The sequence below is a fragment of the Acinonyx jubatus genome, chromosome A3, assembly GCF_027475565.1.
Source record: "Acinonyx jubatus isolate Ajub_Pintada_27869175 chromosome A3, VMU_Ajub_asm_v1.0, whole genome shotgun sequence".
Classification (NCBI taxonomy): Eukaryota; Metazoa; Chordata; class Mammalia; order Carnivora; family Felidae; genus Acinonyx; species Acinonyx jubatus.
In genome coordinates, this window is record NC_069388.1 from 21,086,388 (window position 1) to 21,104,018 (window position 17,631).

The 17,631-nt window shown below is 45.3% G+C and overlaps 1 protein-coding gene across 4 annotated transcripts in view; it reads right to left on the minus strand.

Moving 5' to 3' along the window:
• Positions 1-17,631, minus strand: part of RPRD1B (regulation of nuclear pre-mRNA domain containing 1B) — a 79,458-nt gene that overhangs the window by 16,872 nt on the left and 44,955 nt on the right. For 2 of the 4 annotated variants that reach the window (XM_015071765.3, XM_015071764.3), the window contains exon 7: positions 11,435-14,132. The exons of the other annotated variants lie outside the window; for them this stretch is intronic. In XM_015071765.3, coding sequence (XP_014927251.1) covers positions 13,983-14,132 — 150 coding nt within the window. In that variant the 3' untranslated portion in view covers positions 11,435-13,982. Of the gene's footprint in view, positions 1-11,434; positions 14,133-17,631 lie in introns of those variants that run through there. 4 annotated transcript variants of the gene reach the window in all.

Here is a 17,631-nt window from a genome sequence, read left to right on the forward strand (position 1 = left end):
GTGACAAGACTCTGCGGGGCCTGGCTCACCCCAAATCTCAACAGCCTCTGTTCACAGCAGCACTGGCTCCTATCAGTGCCTGGAATATGCCTCTGCCCTCTGGCCACTGGCTTTGTACCTTCTGTTCCTCTTGCGGGAATGTTTTCTTGTCGCTTCCCCTAGTGAGCGCCTCATCACCCTGTGGACCCCGGCTCGAGTTCCTTCCCTGAAGAAGTTGTCCCCATCCCACCCTGACGACGTCGGAGTCCCCCCACTGAAAACTTGTTCTCTTCTCACTGCTCCCTGCCAGGCACGCCGTTCCTTTACCTGGCTGCTCGCTGCCTCCTCCAGGATGGTGCGAGCCATGACGGCAGGTTTCGCTAGAAGTATCTGTTGAGGCCTGGCTGGGTGGCTCAGGTGGTTAAACATCCGACTCTTGATTTCGGCTCAGGTCACGATCTCGCGGTTTGCGGGTTCAAGCCCCAAATCGGGCTCTGTGCCAACAGCGAGGATCCTGCTTGGGATTCTCTCTCTGCCTCTCTCTGCCCCTCCCTCCCCCCGCCAAATAAATAAATAAACTTAAAAAAATTATCTGTTGAACTAAAAAAAAAAAATTAAAGCCTTTGTGCAGATAACAAAACTATAACTCTGTGACATAATTCGTTGGAATCCTAGATCTCCAGGGCTCAAAGGGGGCTCAGAAACCAGCCAGCCAACCTCCTTCCTCGTTCTGAAGGAGGAAACTGAGGTCCAGAGACAGGGCAGGTCTTCTTGGGCTCAGGATGAGTGAGAGCAGAGAGCTGAGAAGCTAGGCCACTGGTGTGACCGTCCACCTGCCATTCTCCGTCTGTCATAAAAGCCCCACCTGCCTTCTATCACCATCTAAACTTCCCCACTGGTACTTTATGAATGTCAGCAGATCACTTCCATCAGCCCCAAGCCCTTGGCACAAAGACTCTGGAAGGCGCTGGGAAGGCCTCTTCTCTGGTAACTTCTTTTCTTAGCTTTGGAACTCCTTAGAGATGCACAGCCAGTCCTGAGGACAGCCATTTCACCCCAAATGAACCACATGTCCTGCTTTTAAAGACTCTTCCTTTGGGTTCCTCCTGGGAAAAACGAGACCATTTGAACTATCCGGGACCTGAGATGTTCTGGGCCAATTCCAGAAGGGGAAATGGAGGCCAGAGTAGACCCGAGACTTTCCCAAGGTCACACAGGGAAGCAGTGGCAGGGCTGGGACCAGACCTCGGGCCTCCTCACTCTCCGGCCCACGCTCCCGTCTCCACAGCGAGCTACAAGTAGCCAGACAGGATTAACTTGAAGTCACCTGCAGGCTCTGAACTCAGGCCTACACATGCTTCTTGGAACAAGGGTTCCTTTTCAGACCGTGGTTGGCTTTGCAGAGTCCTGTCACAGGTCCTCAGCAGAGAAGAACTCTCTGCTTGCCAAAGTGGCCAACTGGCATTCTAAAACCAACAGACACTCTAAAACGAGATGCTATTGCAAACGCGCTGGTATGGCAGAAACCAAACGCACCGCTACGGAAAGAAATTTCCAACCGGTATTCAAATTAGCTGCCACCCTTCAAAAAAATGGGGAGATTTTTACGTGCAAATCCAGGGTTCCACCTTTTCTTAGAAAAATCAGACAATCTGGCCGTACTGGCTCTGCCTCCCGGCATGTTGACACTTAGCTGAACGGCGCATTGCCGAGTGCCTGCCCACAGCTGGCCAAATTGCTTCAGTTCCACTGCATCCCCGGCCTGGAAAGCATTTGAGTTTGCAGCCTTTATGCTACTGGGTTTGAGAACCCCCTCTCCACATATTGCCCACGTTAAGTGGTCACATAGGCACCGTTTGTTGCCTTCAGGGACAGACGGTGCACTACCAGTCCGTTCCATGGCTGGTCAAAGAGCTCTGGGGAGGAGGGAGAGCTTGATTTGAACCATGGCTTATCTGAATCCGTGTATAACAGGCCATGATATAATTTAATACCACAGCCTAATAAACGTGTGCGTGCCTCATAACCAGGATTCTCCATGCTTGTTTTGGCTGGGGCAGACAAGAAAGCCACTCCTAGGAATAACTTCACAGACTTCCGGCCATTGAAAGGAAGCCCAGATGCCTTCGGATTATGGGCAAACTAGGGGCCGGGTCTGGATGTCCCTTTTGAAGTTTCAAGGGCAGCCACAGGCAATATCAAAAGAGGGTTTGGAGGTCCACCTTTGGGCTCCTGAGCAATGACAGCTCTTAGACAAACTGACTTTCTATGACCTTGCCAAGAGCTGTCACCACCACCCATGTTTCACAATCCTTGGGAAGGTGGGGGGGGGGGGCTGGTTCTTACAGCAATGGCAGGCTGCTGAGCACTTCATTAGGAAGCGGCCCAGGGAATCTGGGCAGACGCTCTTTATAGAGTTCTTGGCAAGCTTCACGTTTTGGAACTTTACAATAGCAATGTCTTTTTGTTCCTACCACACTTATCAGTGTGTTAGATCTCAAAACCAACAGAAATTCTAGAGTCCAGGACCATGAGATCTGGGAGGGGCCGTGTATGTTTCACATCGTCCAATTCTCTACCCTCATTGAGAATCTCCCTACAGAGCCCCAGACAAGATGGGTCAGCCAACCTTGGTGGGGCAACCAGTCTTCCTGAGGATGGGTCAGAAGTCGTCTCCACTGAAACTTCCGCCTCTTGTCCTCAGTTTTATCCTCAAAGTAAGAGCCATTTTTATGCCTATATTCATCTACGGCCTCCAAGTCCCACCATACTTGCCCTCTCCTTGTCCACAAGCCCTCTCCTTGACCCATTCCTTCCTGGGAGGCCTTGATGTTGAGGCCTGTCCACCCTCCTACCATTGGCCAAAGTCCCCCCCGCCCCCGCCTTAGCATCTTTTCACAACAGCTGTGACTTTAAGAGGGCACAGTTCCTGTTCCAGGACCTCCAGAGGAGAAAGGCTGGGTCCAGCTGTGCCACATCCCAGGCTCACATGCCCAGAGTTTGGACAGACTGTTTCATATCAGCAAACGGGTTTTATTTATTTAACACGCGTGTAGCTCAGTTTACTCTAGCAATATTGATTCATTAAATCCCCATAAATTTCTGAGACCGAGTCTGTGACCATCCATAGTACGCAGATGATGAAATCAAGATGCAGAGAAGTGAAATCACTTGGCCAAAGTGCCAGTTAAGTGGGGATACTGGGCCTCGAACTCAGACCACTGGGGTCTGGAGCTGGTCCTCACAGCCATCCCGTGCTGCCTTCCACGCAGTTGTTCGTGTTGAACATGGGAATGAAGGCCTCCGGGGAGAACCGGAAATAGCGTCTTCCTAATAAGTCAGACTCCCCCTGAGATGTGAAGTGACGTGTCTAAAGTCACTCCATTCTGCAGTGATGGAGTTGGGATTCCAACTGGGTTCCAAATTCAGGGCTTTGCTCTAGCCCAGAGCATGCTGAGTGGACAAATCGGGTTGAACTGAAGTGGAATCTGCCGAGGTAGCAATACTACATAGAACCTAGTGAGGGAGGTCAAATGCATTCTAACCCGGGTTTGAGTCCACATACATATCCGAGAGGCCACAATTACTCAGTGAGCCCCTGGGCCGGGGAGAGGAGAAATACCCACCGTAGGTATCCGGCATTTTGAAGAATTACATGTTAGGAAATATAGGGAGACCTCATTAATTCATAACCCAACAATCCAGAAGTCATCATGGTCTAGGGCGGACTGAAGTGTGCATTACATTAGCCCAGAGATGGGATAAGGACCCTTCACAGGCTGTGCTGGGCATAATCACCTTGTTTGGAAATATCCTTCCCTCCCCAAAGGGCTTGCTGCATACATCTTTATTCTGCTCAAGCGTGTGCATCGTAGGGCAGGCACCGGGCTGCTATCTGTTCCCCGTGGTAGGACACAGGGTCCTCTGCCTAGGAGGGAGCATAAGAGGGATACATACAGACCATTCCCGTGTTGGCTGTGGGATGAGGGGTGTGGGCCATGAGGGACTGATGCTCACTGTTGAAGCTGATCTTGTCTGTGTCTTTCCTCTCTGAGTAAATGAGTCATTCCATCCAGTACCTGTGTGAGCTGTGTCTCTCTTGGTGACCTTGATACCTGAAACCATGAACTTTAAATATCTCACTCTCTGCCTTTTGGGGTGTTTAGGCTATTTACAGTGTGTGATTACTGGTAAAATTACTGATAATTGAATAATTAAAAAAATTTTTGTAATGTTTATTTTTGAGAGAGAGAGAGAGAGACAGAATGTGAGTGGGGGAGGAGCAGAGAGAGAAGGAGACACAGAATCGGAAGCAGGCTCCAGGCTCTGAGCTGTCAGCACAGAGCTCCACGCGGGGCTCGAACTCACGGATGGTGAGATCACGACCTGAGCCAAAGTTGGACACTTAACCGACTGAGCCACCCAGGCGTCCCTCATAATTAAATAATTTTTACGATTGCATCGCGTCTCCTTTGTTGCCTTATTAGCTACCACTCTTTTAGTTATTTTGATGGTTGATTTAGACTTTTCAGTGTACAACTTTACCTATCACATTCTACCTTCAAGTGACATTATAACACTTCACAAATACAATAAGATCCTTACAATAATATACTTCCGTTTCTCCCCCTGCTGATCTTCTGCCAGTGTCGTCATACATTTTGCTTTTTTGCATGTTATAAGCCCCAAATACACTATTATTTCTGTTTAGACAATTATCTTTTAACAATATTTAGATAATAAGAAAAAATGATACACTTCCTCATGTAGTATCCAGTGTTCTTTCCTTTCTGGAGATCCAGATTTCCATCTGATATCATTTTTCTTCTGTCTGAAGTTGTCCAGGTCTTTGGTGATTAATTCTTTCAGTTTTTGTTGCTTGGAAAAAGTTTTTGTTTCACCTTTATTATTTTATTTATTTATCTATCTATTTATTGTTATTTATTTTTTTTAAACTTTTAAAATGTTTATTTATTTTGACAGAGAGAGAAACCAGGGGAGGGGCAGACAGGGGGAGTAAGAGAATCCCAAGCAGGCTCGGAACTTTCAGTGCAGAGCCCAACATGGGGCTCAGACTCCTGAACTGTGAGATCATGACCTGAGCTGAAATCAACAGTCGGGCGCTTAACCGACTGAGCCACCCAGGTGCCCCAAATGTTTATTCATTTTTGAGAGAGAGAATGTGAGCGGGAGAGGGGCAGAGAGAGAGAGAGAGAGGGAGACACAGAATCTGAAGCAGGCTCCAGGCTCTGAGCTGTCAGCACAGAGCCCAACTCAAGGCTCAAACTTCTGAAGCAGGAGATCGTGACCTGAGCCAAAGTCGGACGCTTAACTGACTGAGCCACCCAGGCGCCCCTCACCTTTATTTTTCAAAGACATTTTTGCTAAATACAGAATTCTAGATTGATAGGAGCTTCCCACACCACTCCCTTCTCCTTCAGCACTTTAAAAATGTCATGGCCATTCTTTTCTGGCTTGCATAGTGTCTGATGAGAAGTCCGCCGTCATCCTGATGTTTGTGACTCTATGTGTTTCTTTTTACTCATTATCACTGGTTCAGCAACTTGATTATGATGTGTGTTACCATGTGCAGCTCTTTCAGGGTTATTTTTCTTGAGGTACTGAGCTCCTTGGATCTATGGTTTTATAGATTTCATATTTGAGGAATGGCCATCATTCCTTCAAGTATGTTTCTCTTTCCCTTTTTCCTTTCCTACAGGTATGTATTTTTGACAGTTGGTGTTGTCCCACAGGCTGCTCTGTTCATTTCTTTTCTGGCATTTTCTCTCCGTGCTTCGTTTTGAATAATTTCTAGTTCTGTGCCTTCAATTTCACTCATCTTTTCTTTTTTTTTTTTTTAATTTTTTTTCAACGTTTATTTATTTTTGGGACAGAGAGAGACAGAGCATGAACGGGAGAGGGGCAGAGAGAGAGGGAGACACAGAATCGGAAACAGGCTCCAGGCTCTGAGCCATCAGCCCAGAGCCTGACGCGGGGCTCGAACTCCCGGACCGCGAGATCGTGACTTGGCTGAAGTCGGACGCTTAACCGACTGAGCCACCCAGGCGCCCCGACTCATCTTTTCTTCTGCAGTGTCCACTCTGCTGTTAGATCCCATTCCATTTATTTTAGTTTCAGATATCGTATTTTTCATTTCTCGAAATTTGATTTGGATTTTAGGAATATGTATTCTATTTTTTTCCTCATTATGTTCATATTTTCCTTTATATCCTTGAGTAGTTACCATACTAATAGCAGCTATTTAAGGTCTTTGTAAACTAATTCCATCACCTGTGCCATTCTGGATCTATTGACTTATTTTTCTTCCAACTCTGGTCATATTTTTTTCTACTTCTTTACAGGTCTGATCATTTTTCTTTTTCTTTTTTCTTTTCTTCCTTCCTTCCTTCCTTCCTCCCTCCCTCCTTCTTTCTTTCTTTCTTTCTTTCTTTCTTTCTTTCTTTCTTTCTTTCTTTCTTTCTTTCTTTCTTTCTTTCTTTGTCTCTGTCTCTCTTTCTCTCCCTCTCTCTCTCTTCTTTCTTTTTTGGAAGCCAAAGATTAAACTTTACTCTGTTGAGTGCTAGGGTTTGTTCTATTTCTTTAAATACAGCTGGACTTTGTTTGGCCAAGCAGTTAAGTTACAGACCAGTTTGAAGTTTACTACCAAGCTTTATTTATGGCTGGCTGAAAGCAACCTTTACTCTAGTAATAATTTAGCCCAACTACAAAGGCATGACCTCTCTGAGGATTCTACCCATTGCTCTGTGTATTACAAGGCCTCTCTACTTTGGCTAGCAGAAACTTCACCTATCCGCAGACCTGTGTGAACCGCAGGAATTATTGGGGCTACTGCTTTCTGTTTGTTCTTTCCTTGGTCTCACTGAGTTTCATCCCACACATGTCCTCTGCAGATTTTCTGCACTCAGTCTCTGTGCAGCTGCCCTGTTAGCTCTCCGTGCAAATTGTAGCCGCCTCAACCTTCCTGAACTCTGATGTCTATCTCCTCAAGTCAGTGATACAGTGGGCCTCTGGCTCCCCATCTGTGCACTACAGATTGGAAGCACCCTCAGTGAATAAGATGTGGCAGTCTCCTCTCCCTATCTGTTCCCCTTCTCCAGGGACTTGTAGTCCTGTGCTTCCTGATGTCCAGTGTTTGAAAACACTTGTTTTACATATCTACTTTCCAGTTGTTTAGGGTGGAGGGAAATTCCCATAGCACTTAATCCTTCATAGGTGGAACTGAAAATCTCTACTCGAGTTGTTTTCACTATTGGGTTAAACTTCAAAATATCATTTATCGTCTCATAGATGGTGACTTCACTGAAGGCTGTTAGAGACCTTTAAGAAAATTGTACTTGGAGTAAATTCATGAGTATTCTTGAGCTTTACAACTCTATCAGAATGCCAGGTCTGTCAAGATTTTATGAAAAGCTGAGCTGGGAACCTGATCTTTGAGGTTAAGGTGAATTGATCAAGATACAACCCATTACTGAAGTTAACTCAAAACGGATCAAAGACCTATATATAAGAGCTAAAAGTATAAAATCCTAGAAGGAAATACAGCAGTAAATCTTCATGACCTTAGATTTATCAACGTTTACTTAGATGTGACATCAAAAGAAAATGGAATTCACCAAAATTTAAAACTTTTGTATATTAAAGGACACTATCAAGAGAGCAAAAAGACACCTATGGGAGAAAATATTTGTGCATCATGTATCTGATAAGGGTCTGATATCTAGAATATGTAAAGAACTCTTCAACCCAACAACAGAGACAAGCCAATTCAAAAATGGGCAAAGGGGCAACAGGCACGTGGAAAGATGCTCACTGCCATTAGCCGGTATGAAAACGCAAGTCACTTCATACCCGCTAAGATGGCTACTACTATGGGTTGAATTGTGTCCCCTCTCAAAAAAGATAAGTTGAAATTCTGAGCTCCAGTATCTGGGAATGTGACCTTATTTAAAAATTAGGTCTTTGCAGGTTTAATCAAGTTAAGATGAGGTCATCAGGGTGGGCCCTAAAAAGAGGTATATTTGGACAAAGATATAGGGGGAGGATAGCCATGTGAAGACAGAGGCAGAGATAAAGGTTAGTTGCCACAAGCTAAGGAATGCTTGGGGCTACCAGAAGCTGGAAAAGGCAAGGAAGGAGCCTCTCTTAGGGGATTTGGATGGAGCATGGCCCTGCAAACATCTTGATTTTGGGTTTCTAGCTTCCACAATTGTGAGACAATACATTTGTTGTTTTAAGCCACCTGGTTTGTGGTACACCCAGGACTCAAATACAGCTATGATTTTTTAAAATGGAAAGTAGTGTTGGCGAGCGTAATGATTAATTTTATGTGTCAACTGGGCGAGGCCACAAAGCCCAGATATTTGGTCAAGCATTATTCTTTAAAGGTGTTTTAAGGATGAGATTCAACATTTAAATCGATGGACTTTTGAGTAGATCAGGTAACCCTTTATGTAGGTGGGCCTCATCCAACCAGTAAATAAATAATATTTAATACATGAAACACACTGACATCCCCCTTGAGCAAGAAATGCTATCAGCAGACTGTCTTTGGAGGCCGGTGCCACTCTTTCTTGGGTCCCCAACTGCTGGCCTATCCTACAGATTTTGGACTTACTAAGCCCCCACAGTTGCATGAACCCACTCCTTAAAATTTCTCTCCCTCTATACACACACCTCCAGCTCTTTGCTTTCTCCTCCTCAGCACTACGCCTGCTTGGGGCCACCCCTTGCCTCTTGGCCAGGATCTGAGATGACCCCATGCCAGTTCACTTACATACGGCCCACGTCTGGTCCTTGGGAGACAGACACGCATCCCTCACCCTGACAAACTCTAGGAGTAGAGGCTGCACTCAACTCAGCCACCTCTCCCTGGCTCCATCATCAAAGCACTTTGCTTCTAGCATCCCATCCTTTAGGTTTTTTCCAGGTAGGGGTCTGTCCTGGGCACTGGGTTGTCACCCCAGAGGGGACATGTGTTAAGCTCCACAGAAGCCCAGCTGCCTAGCCTGAAGGCAAGGAGCAGGTGGCATCCACTAACTCTCCCTTGGGGGACTCAAAACACACCAATGACCCTCTTCAAAGAAATCTGTACCCCACATTGTCTTCCTTCAACTCTGAACTCCTGACTCTCTTATAGCCTCCACGAGGGTGAGAAAGTTTAAGTGGGCTACCATCTCCGTTGTAAATAGAGCGTATGGTCCAGGCATGTGGTATCTATTGCTGCCTCCCCCGAAACACCTGAACATCTTGTTACATGTGCACTGAAATACCTACATTCATTATTGAATATAGTAAACACCTACCATCAAGTCCCTAGTTTATTCCAGACATGGCCCTAGGCCCTTTTAAAAAACACCTCCTTCAAAGTTATTCATTGGTATGTTTGTAACCACTTTTATAACTAAGACTTCATACGGATAACTGGCACTTAAAAACCAAAGGAGTGTACGGTGTGGGTGTTTTAGTAAGATTCTCGGTAGAAAGAAAGACTCTGAAAGCTTGGGCATATGGAACTTCAGATCGGGAAAGGACTTCAGCGGTTCGTCAACCTCATTCATTTCCTTTGAGAAGCAGCCGAGGCACCTAAAGGCTGAGGGACTTGCCCAAGGTCATCACAGCGAGGGGAGGTGAGAGGCAGGCCATCGCTTACAGTAGCTGCCTCTTATGTGTGAAAAATACCGAATCCTGATCCATACTGCTAATTCTAGTGTTTATCCAACCAGTGGCAGAAATGAAATTTTAATGCCAAATAACTATTTCAGAGTCAAAAAAACTGAACCAACTGGGCTTTCAACACTACATAAAGCTATCTGAATCCCAATCTACTGTACAGGAGAATAATGGGTTCTTAATTGAATCTGTGCCTTAAAGTGGAAGAATGATTTTTAAATGAAAAACCCCATGGAGGTGGTGAGGAGAAAGGAGTTTAGCCAGATGAATGATTCTAGCAAAAAGTAAGACGGCAAACCAGGCTGGAAAATAGCCTTTTTTTTTTTTTTTTTTAAGACCTCAACTATACAAAATGCAGATTATTTGTGCCCGGTGAACAGTGTACTCCCATCTTCTTGGTCTTGGCACTGTTTCTCGTGTTCTGTTCCTTACAGATTCCCGGGGTTTTGTATATGCTCCTCCTTTTTTTAGAATAACTGTATACAACACAACGGTGGTATTATTATCTTATCTAACGCATATTTCTGGGAACCTAGGACTTGCCATATTCAGCATTCTCAGACTTCGGTCCCGCCTTTTTCTCCTGCGGTAAAATCACCATAAGCTTTTAGGGCTGGCAGAGAACCTAGAGATAATTTAGTCCAATACCACATTTCAGAGATAAGAAAACTGAGGCCCGGGGAGGGAAGTACCTGGCCCAGGAAGGTCACACAGAGAGCTAATGACTCTAATCACAAAAGTGAAGCATTTTGACAGATTCATGAACTCTTGGGCAGTCCCATCTTCAGCTTTGAGGACCTCACAGTCATATTTTGTAGCCTGGGGTGCTAATTAAACCCGAGGAATTATGGACTTACTATTTATGGGTAGGAGTGAAGGCATTAACTAGGCCATGAAACCTGGGGACACAGAAGGAGATTCTGTTCTCCTGAGATTCACGTATCACATTCACCTTTTATATTTTAGGCCTGAACTCCAGCAATGCATACGTTCAACTCCCCTGATTCTGGACTTGGCCTCGAGCTGCATTTAATCTTGAAGGACCACAGGTGCTGCAGCATTCTTGCGGCTTAAAACAGCCAACCCTGCTTTTTCTGACAAAGATTGCCTTCACCCAGTGGAAAGGGTTCAAATCAGCCTTCCAAGCCCATCAGTTACTTCAAAAGGCTGTATTTCAAACTGTTTTTCCATTATTTCAAGTTCTCATTAACAGCACTCAGCCAATAGGCTTTCACTGCATTCACAAGTGAAAACAAAGGAGAAAGGAAACGCGCAGAAATGTTTTTAAAAGACATACCCCTTGGATTTACAACGATCTCACATTTTGCTCTTTTAAACAGTTCAGAGTGGCTTTCGCTGGATTGCCAAAATCAAATCTCTCTCCGGAGGCCTAGCGGTGTGAACAAAAGCGCTGAAATCAAAAACTTCCAAGTTTGAATCTGTCAGAGACTGTGGTAGTGGGGAAAGAGTCATTTAACCTCTCTCCATCCGTTCCCACTTCTGTACAACGAGAATAAAACTATGGAGGTCCCTCTCCGGGGCCCTGTGTGGATTGGCTAATTAAAGCTAATTAAGCCCCTGGAAAGAACCAGAACATACTATGTAAGTGCTGAGTATTTATGGGCCGCTAACAGTAACAAAACTCCTAAGGGACAAGATTCTGTGCAGACGGCAGAATCTCTATTGGTGATTACTAACTACCCACCACTTACGAAGGAAGCATCGGGTGTTCTGTAACGAGGCAGGGAAAAGAAACATCACACAGTGTCGTTCAACAACACCATCTTTATTCAAAAATATATATCTATGAGACATTTCAGAATATACTGCTGCCGCCAATGACAGCCTATACTTCTAAATAAAGTCCTAAATTAATATACAAATTTAAGCTTTAAAAATATTCTTTAAGAAAAACAAAACAAAACAAAACAAATTAGAATGAAGACGTTCTGAGGAATATGACCTAAAGGAGAGGTCCTTTGAGGCCTACAGATGCCCTAAAGAAAGAAAACACACAAAACAAAAGCCACCCACCCCACCCCAGCCCACCCCACCGGCCCACCTGGTACATACAAGGAGAAAGGCTCGTTTAAATTAAACAAATGAAGTGAGCACACATGGGGAGGATACAGGGAGAATTAAGATTTAAAACACAAAAGCATTTCATTAAAAAACAAAACAAACCCCAAGACTAACTTCCTCACAGGAAGTCCACTAGTAACAGGTGTTAGGAGGCCAACACATTCATTTACATAATTGCTACAGTTTCATTTCTTGCTCTTGCTGTTAAGAATTACGCACCAGTCGCTGGTCAAACTCAATCAGAGAAAATACAGCGATGGGGGAAATCCATCATGCTGTTAACATTTTCATCCAGCTGATCAGAGCAAATATCTACTCTGCCCTTTTGATTTGCGGCTAGTCAAATTTTGCTTCCTTGGTAAAAGCACAGAGAATGTCCCAGATGGGTCCGTTCCACATCAAGCTCGCACGGAGGACTGAAGCAGCACACCACATGGGGAGGGGCGTACGCGCAGAAAACAGCAACGATTAGAAGCGATCTTGCAATTTTCCTGCAATTTTCCTTAGTAGAGTCACCTACTGCCCTCTGGCCTCTGGGAGGAAAACTTTATAGTTAGAGACTCCTTAATTTAATAATGGCAGGACCACAGGCAGTATCAATAAGCAAACAACATCCAGTCTAATTCAAATCCAAAGAACAGCTTCAGTGCTACTATGTTCTACACAGAGTCAAACTGAACACCTGCTAGGACTTTTTTTCACTGTTCTCACTTCATGGCAGACAGAAGAGCTTCTAAAAGGAAAGCCTGCACACTGTAAAAACACAGGCTATGTTTCAACATGTTTAACATGTAAAATTACAAGTAATTGGCTTTTTGGTAATCCTGAAAATAACAACGCAAAATAATGGAGATTCTGAAGCCCCCACCGCTGAATTCCTTTTTATAGCTTATGGATTTCAGCCTCCGGGCCCTGACTCCCGTCATACTACTGGGGCAAACTGTTTTCTGCCCTTTCCAATGTCAAAAAGAAGACTGCCAAATCAGAATGATTTACAGTTAGCAGGCCTAACCTTTACTAAAAGCAAGGTAAAAATCCTTTGTAACTACATTATATAGTCATGATATCAGCTGGCATGATAATGGAATTAAAACCCAAAATTAATATCCCTGACTTCCCCCCTTCCTCTGCCCGAGATGAGCTACTCGGTAACAGCCGATCAAGTACTCCTCCTCCTCCGGGCACAAGGATGTGTGCAGTGGTGTAAACTGACAGACAGACAGACAGACATGCACAGAGCGTCATATCTGCAGGGGAGATACTCAAGTTCACTCGCCATGCCGTAGACCTGAGCCCAGTGAAGCAATGCTAGTGTGAGCCCTACTCCCCAAAAGACAGGAGTCTAAAAGCAACACCCGTGCAGAGTCCACACTCTTGGTTTTGCCTTTAGCTTTTGGGGTCCACCGGTGCCATTCCTAACAACTGCCTTCACAAGATTAGGGCCAAAAGATCACGTCTTTAGGAACGTTTTCTATGACAGCAGGAACCCTGGGAAGGTTGTCCGTAGGAACCCGAAGCACGTAATTTATTTTGAACTCACGTCTGTGATCCCCGTTAGTCTTCCTTCTGAACCGTATATCCCAGGTCAGCTTTGAATCTTATTGCTAGATTCCCTAGTCTGCTTATAAAACAAATGCACTGCACCTGTAACTATACATCACTACAAGCAGGGGAAAGGAAGGATCAGAGATTTGGCAAACTCTTCACGGCAAAGCTGCTTGACAGTTGTGCCTCCAACCTTTGGGGTGGATGGTAGCCAGGAAAGTCAATGACTCCAGAGTGAGTCCTTCAGTGGAGGCCTGCACTGAACTTGAACAAACCCAGCTCCGAAAAGAGAAGCGGCTCTCATGACACAATGCTGTCGGGAGGGGCAAGATTCTTCTGAAAACTTCCAGAAGTACACATGATTTTCATAACTTCTTGGGTGTAAAGAGACAGCTAAGAATGGAGAACCAACAGGGGCACGAATACATGAAGTGGGAGACTTTGTATTCTTTCCAAATATGAATCTAATTGGACTCCACTCGCCACTGTTCTGAATTGTGCTCAACAGGAGAGGACGGAGAGGAGATTCAGAGTCAGTGGTTCTTTCTTGAGGCTGCGGGACTGGGATGAAGGAGGGACAGAACCAGGGGCCACAAGTTATTTCCACCATGGTTATTTCCAACCATGACTTGCCCTCTCTCTTCTTTCTGCTGGTAGAGATGGGAATTTGGGGCACGACACCTGTCCTAGTCAGTTGAAAACAGGTCACCAGCAGAGGGCAGGGGGGCCAAGCCTCCTGTGACGTTGGGCAGCAACGAGAGGTCTGGCAAGCTCTGAATATGGGACTTCAGTTCCTTGCGGACCTGGGTTACCCGAGCGAGCTTCTGTTTATATTCCTAAGGAGACAAAGAGAAGACAACGTGGTTAAGTCTGTGTGTGCTGATGATGGTCAGGCCTCAGGAGCCAAGACAGATACTCTCAGCTTCCTGCTCTAGTTCTCTTCACCAGACAGCCCCTCCCCACTTCAGCCAGGTTCGCAAAAGGAAGAATCCTTTACATAAAAAAGGAAAGCAGAGTTCAATACTGGCAATAGTGAATTAAATCGTATTTAACGTAGCACTTGAGATTTAGAAGTAAAAGCATGACAGTTTGTGTTTGCATTGCCTTTTATTGGTGCTTTTCTATTTCAAAACACCTTATAAAATAAAAGATGCTCAGGCTTTACAGTTATTTTGAGGGTGCCACCTAGACATGCCTAGAAAAATCACTATAAAGCTCCACTTTGTATTAAACTGAGAGAGTCATCCAGATCTATCACCTATGACAAACAAGCACCACAGAAGCTCAAAACACCCACGTCCGTGCCCAGGGCTTCCTCATCCCACACCCAAGTAACCGCAGCAAATCCCCGATGAGTCCTTCCGGTAGTCTCCCCTAGACACGCCAGACTTCTCTTCCGAAAGCCCAGCTTTCATCCAGTCACCTCCTTGAGAGAGTGAAGCACGGCACCGTGCTAGCTCCATGGCTGCTCAGAGCTCAAGGTCTTTTAAAATTAGTGCCTGCCCAAAAGTATCTCCCCCAACTTCTCAACAACCCCCACCCCCACCCCACAATGCACAGGCCGCTGCCTGCAAGGGCCATTTGTTCAGGAGTCTGCTCCAGCTTCGAGGGGTATCTTCCTTCTCCTGCTCCCAGTGAAATTCTGCCTCCACTTCCCTGCCTACCAACTGAGCTCTGCCTCTTTTTTTTTTATTTTTTTTTTTCAACGTTTATTTATTTTTGGGACAGAGAGAGACAGAGCATGAACGGGGGAGGGGCAGAGAGAGAGGGAGACACAGAATCGGAAACAGGCTCCAGGCTCTGAGCCATCAGCCCAGAGCCCGACGCGGGGCTCGAACTCACGGACCGCGAGATCGTGACCTGGCTGAAGTCGGACGCTTAACCGACTGCGCCACCCAGGCGCCCCGAGCTCTGCCTCTTTTAGGAAAACTCTTTCTTTCTCTTCATCCAGAAGACCGGTCCCCACCTCCACCCGTTCTGGAGCCCTCCTGTGCACCGAGGTGCATCCGAGTTCCTAACAGGCTGCTCTGAGGTGCTCTTTTCATACATGTTAGACTTCTATGTTCCTCTAAAATATGACTTTCCTAATGACAGGAACTTGGTGTACTATTTTCTTTCCTCCCAACAAAAAGCACCTTTGGTGAATCTGTATGGAATAACAACCCTGGGCCATCTGAGGTCTGTTTATGGCCCCTCTTGGGCCTCCTAGCCTCTAGCTAGCTGTGTACCCTCCTCAGTATTTCTGCAAAGACCGGAAGTTCCTGAGGATGGATCCCTGCTGACTAAAGCCTCTCCTGCAGGAATGCAAAAGAAAGCACTGGGCTCCGAGGCAAGGACCTGAGTTAGTTTTGGCTCTGACTCCAACCTGCTATGTGACTGTGGACATGGTCCCTCTCTTCCTTCGTCCTCACCTTCCTTATCTGAAAATGAAGGAACTGGCCTATTCGTAAGATTGTTCTTCAAATTCTAGATTCTTTCCTACCAGATACCTTAGACACACTTAGAGAGGCAGAGAGTTTGAGGGCATACGCTCGAGGACTCCTGGGAAGAGTGCTAAGACAGGAAACAGGTTAAATGAAGAACGATTAGCTCAAGTTATAAAGACAAAGTCCAAGAAAAGAGTGGGAGAAGGGATGTGGAAACGTGGGCAGGGAGGCTCTGTGCCCACATTAGTGCAGGCAGTTGCGGCTTCTGCCCAAAAGAACTGCTCACACAAGCCATCGGATGAAGACACAGGGAAGAAAGGAAGCTTTCCTGGCATCCCATTTCTTTTCTTTGTAGACCTCACACAACTAAAATAATGACTTATGTAAACTGTTAATAATGACTCCCCTATCACACTAGTGAGCTTCAGGAGGCTAAGACTGGACCCATCTGCTTTACCCATTATCCACCATGACCAACAGTGCCCTGTGAACAGTAGGTGTCCAACAGCTGCCCAATAAATTAACAACATATAAAACATAACATTAGGTATAAGCATACCTTCTTGACACTGAAAACAAATTTCAGAGATGAGGATCTAAATTGTCCAGGCTCCCCACCCTTCCCCCTCTGCAAACATTTTTTTTCTTCGGTTTTATATACTTCAAGGGAAATTAATAGAGAAGACTAATTCTCTGTTACTGAACATGGATCCATTTAATTAGCTTCTCCTGAATTCTATGTACAAAAAGGGTATAAGAGCTCCTGAATAGTTGCCCCTTGCTCCCTGCCCAGATCCTCTGACCAAAGTAGACAGATGAAAGCCACTGTGACTTGGAGCCATTGCTCCTGGCACGTACCGAGCACTTCAACCCAAGGAATTCCTTAAAAACAGTCTGAAGATCACTGAGTCTCTAGTGAGTGGAGCTAGATTCAGAATCCAAAGCTCTGCACTCTTGGGTGACCCTCAGACTAATTTAGCAAGTCCATGTGAGTTTAAAAGGAGAGGTGGTTGATCTCATTAGACATCACCTTAAGTTCAAATAATCTTCTCCCAGGCAATCTTTTAAAAAAAAACCCCAAATCCCATTTGTTCCTATTTGGGGGTAAGGCGGGGGGGGGGGGGTGTTGGGGGGGGAGAGGGTATCTCATCATGTTTAGGCTGTGATTACATTTTATTTTTTTAAATTTTTTTTTTCAACGTTTTTTTATTTATTTTTGGGACAGAGAGAGACAGAGCATGAACGGGGGAGGGGCAGAGAGAGAGGGAGACACAGAATCGGAAACAGGCTCCAGGCTCTGAGCCATCAGCCCAGAGCCTGACGCGGGGCTCGAACTCACGGACCGCGAGATCGTGACCTGGCTGAAGTCGGACGCTTAACCGACTGCGCCACCCAGGCGCCCCTACATTTTAAATACAATCAAATAAACTTCATTTTAATTAAAGGAAATATGTTTCCCCATTAAAGTCCTCTCTTCAGGCCACTCTGAAAGCTCATGGATCCTATACACACCTCCTCATGCCATTGGGTTACTCATTCCATAGGGATTTCTACTTTAAGAGCAGGTGCATGAGCCTAGGAGGAGGGCATCACTACAGAAAGGATGAAAGTGGGACTGTCCCTGAAAAAGATGAAGAAGTACAGAGTTTACATTAGCACCCAAAACAATGAAATACTACTTAGGTATAAATCTGTAAGATCCACATGAGGAAAACTATAAAACTCTGAAACAAAGAAGAGCTAAATAAATGGGGAGATATTCCATGTTCATGAATAGGAAGGCTCAATACCGTAAAGATGTCAGTTCTTCCCAACTTGATCTACAGACTGAATGCAGTCCCAATCAAAAGCACAGCAAGTTATTTTGTGAATATAGACAAAGTGATTCTAAAGTTCATATGGAGAGGCA